The sequence below is a fragment of the Habropoda laboriosa genome, unplaced genomic scaffold, assembly GCF_001263275.1.
Source record: "Habropoda laboriosa isolate 0110345459 unplaced genomic scaffold, ASM126327v1 scaffold5931, whole genome shotgun sequence".
NCBI lineage: Eukaryota > Metazoa > Arthropoda > Insecta > Hymenoptera > Apidae > Habropoda > Habropoda laboriosa.
In genome coordinates, this window is record NW_017105815.1 from 38 (window position 1) to 1,715 (window position 1,678).

General features: G+C 52.5%; 1 protein-coding gene across 1 annotated transcript; it reads right to left on the minus strand.

Annotated features, from left to right (window-relative positions):
* Nucleotides 1-462: 462 nt before the first annotated feature.
* Nucleotides 463-1,456, minus strand: LOC108578275 (the record flags this gene model as incomplete). The annotated part of the gene is made up of 1 exon (XM_017941570.1): nucleotides 463-1,456. A coding segment is annotated over exon 1 (994 nt), but the record flags the coding sequence as incomplete, so codon positions are not given.
* Between the last annotated feature and the right edge of the window lie 222 nt (nucleotides 1,457-1,678).

The window sequence follows — 1,678 nt, forward strand, 5'->3', positions numbered from 1 at the left end:
CGGTTGTGATCGCGAACTTAGATGTTGGCCACTCCGATTCGACGGTTGAGAGCCACCTAGGTCCGCGTCGCCAGAGGTCGGTTTCGAGGAATTGTATGGGCGTCAGTCCTCGCGATAATAAGTCGGCCGGATTGTCATGTGATGTCACGTGTCGCCATGTCGTTACGTCCGTCTTCGTCTGTATGTCGGATACGCGGTTTGCTACGAAAGTTTTCAGTGTGTTCGGTGGTGTGTGGATCCAATTTAAAACTATGGTAGAATCGGTCCAGAATGTCGTATTGCGGATGTCGTGTGTGATGGCTCCTCGGACGGTGGCATATAACGATGCTAGGAGCACCGCACCGCATAATTCCAAACGTGCGAGGCTGATGGTTTTGAGTGGTGCGACGCGCGATTTCGCACAAAGAAGCTGCATCCTGATGTGGCCTGCTCTGTTTATCGTTCGTATGTATAAACACGCACCATACGCTCGCTCGCTCGCATCGCAGAAACCATGTATATCGATGTGATGGACCGCTCGTTGGGTTACGTTGCGTGGAAACTCGATGTGGTTCAGCAGTTGCAGTTGGTTGACGAAGGTGGTCCATTCTGTGTAGAGATTGGCTGGGAGCGATTCATCCCAGTCGATCTTCAGTTGCCATAGCCGTTCCATGATCATTTTCGCCGTAATAGTTACTGGGCCGAGGAGTCCCAACGGGTCAAAGATTTTGGCAATTGCTGACAGGATCGTTCGTTTCGTAATCTTCTGGCTGCTTGGCGGCTCGACCGTGTAGAGAACCCTGTCCTTCAGCGCGTCCCATGATATACCGAGCGTCTTCATGGTGGTCGGGTCGCCTAGGATCTTCGGGTGGATCTGCTCGTGGTCCAGTCCTGCGAGAAGCTGTGGTTCGTTCGAGGCCCATTGACGGATGTTCAATCCTCCTCGTTCGAACAGGTTGTGGATTTCGCTTCGCAGTTTTCTCGCCTCCTTGATCGTGTCAGCTCCGGTGAGCAAATCGTCGACGTAGAGATCCCGTTTCACAATCGTCGAAGCGTTCGGGAATTGTTCTCTTTCGTCGTCCGCGAGCTGATATACGCATCTTATGGCGAGATATGGAGCTGCTGTCAAACCAAACGTGACGGTGTTCAGCTCGTATGTAGACACGTTGTTTTTCTCGTCTCTCCATAAGATGCGCTGGAAGGCTCGATCCTCCGGTCGCACGAGGAATTGCCGATACATTTTCTCTATGTCGCCGGTCAAGACATAGACGTGCATCCTAAATCGCAGGAGCAGTGAAAGTAGGTCGCTCTGTATCGTGGGCCCGGTTAACAACGCGTCATTAAGCGATAATCCGCTGCTCGATTTAGCGGAGCCGTCGAAAACCACGCGGACCTTTGTCGTCGCGCTCGTGTTTTTAAAGACCGCGTGGTGAGGCAGGTAGAAACCCGGTGCGTCGATTTCTTTTACCTGTCTCATGTGCCCTAGCTCGAGGTATTCCTTAATGACCGCGGTGTACTCGTTGCGCAACGCGGCATTGTTATTTAGTTTCCGTTCCAATGAGAAGAAGCGCGTCAGGGCGCGAGATCGTGATTCCCCGAGGTGATTTTTCTTCTCATTGAACGGCAGTGCAACGGTGTAGCGTCCGATGTCGTTGCGTTGCACGTGCTTCCCGAAATGTTCTTCGCATTCGCGCTCTTC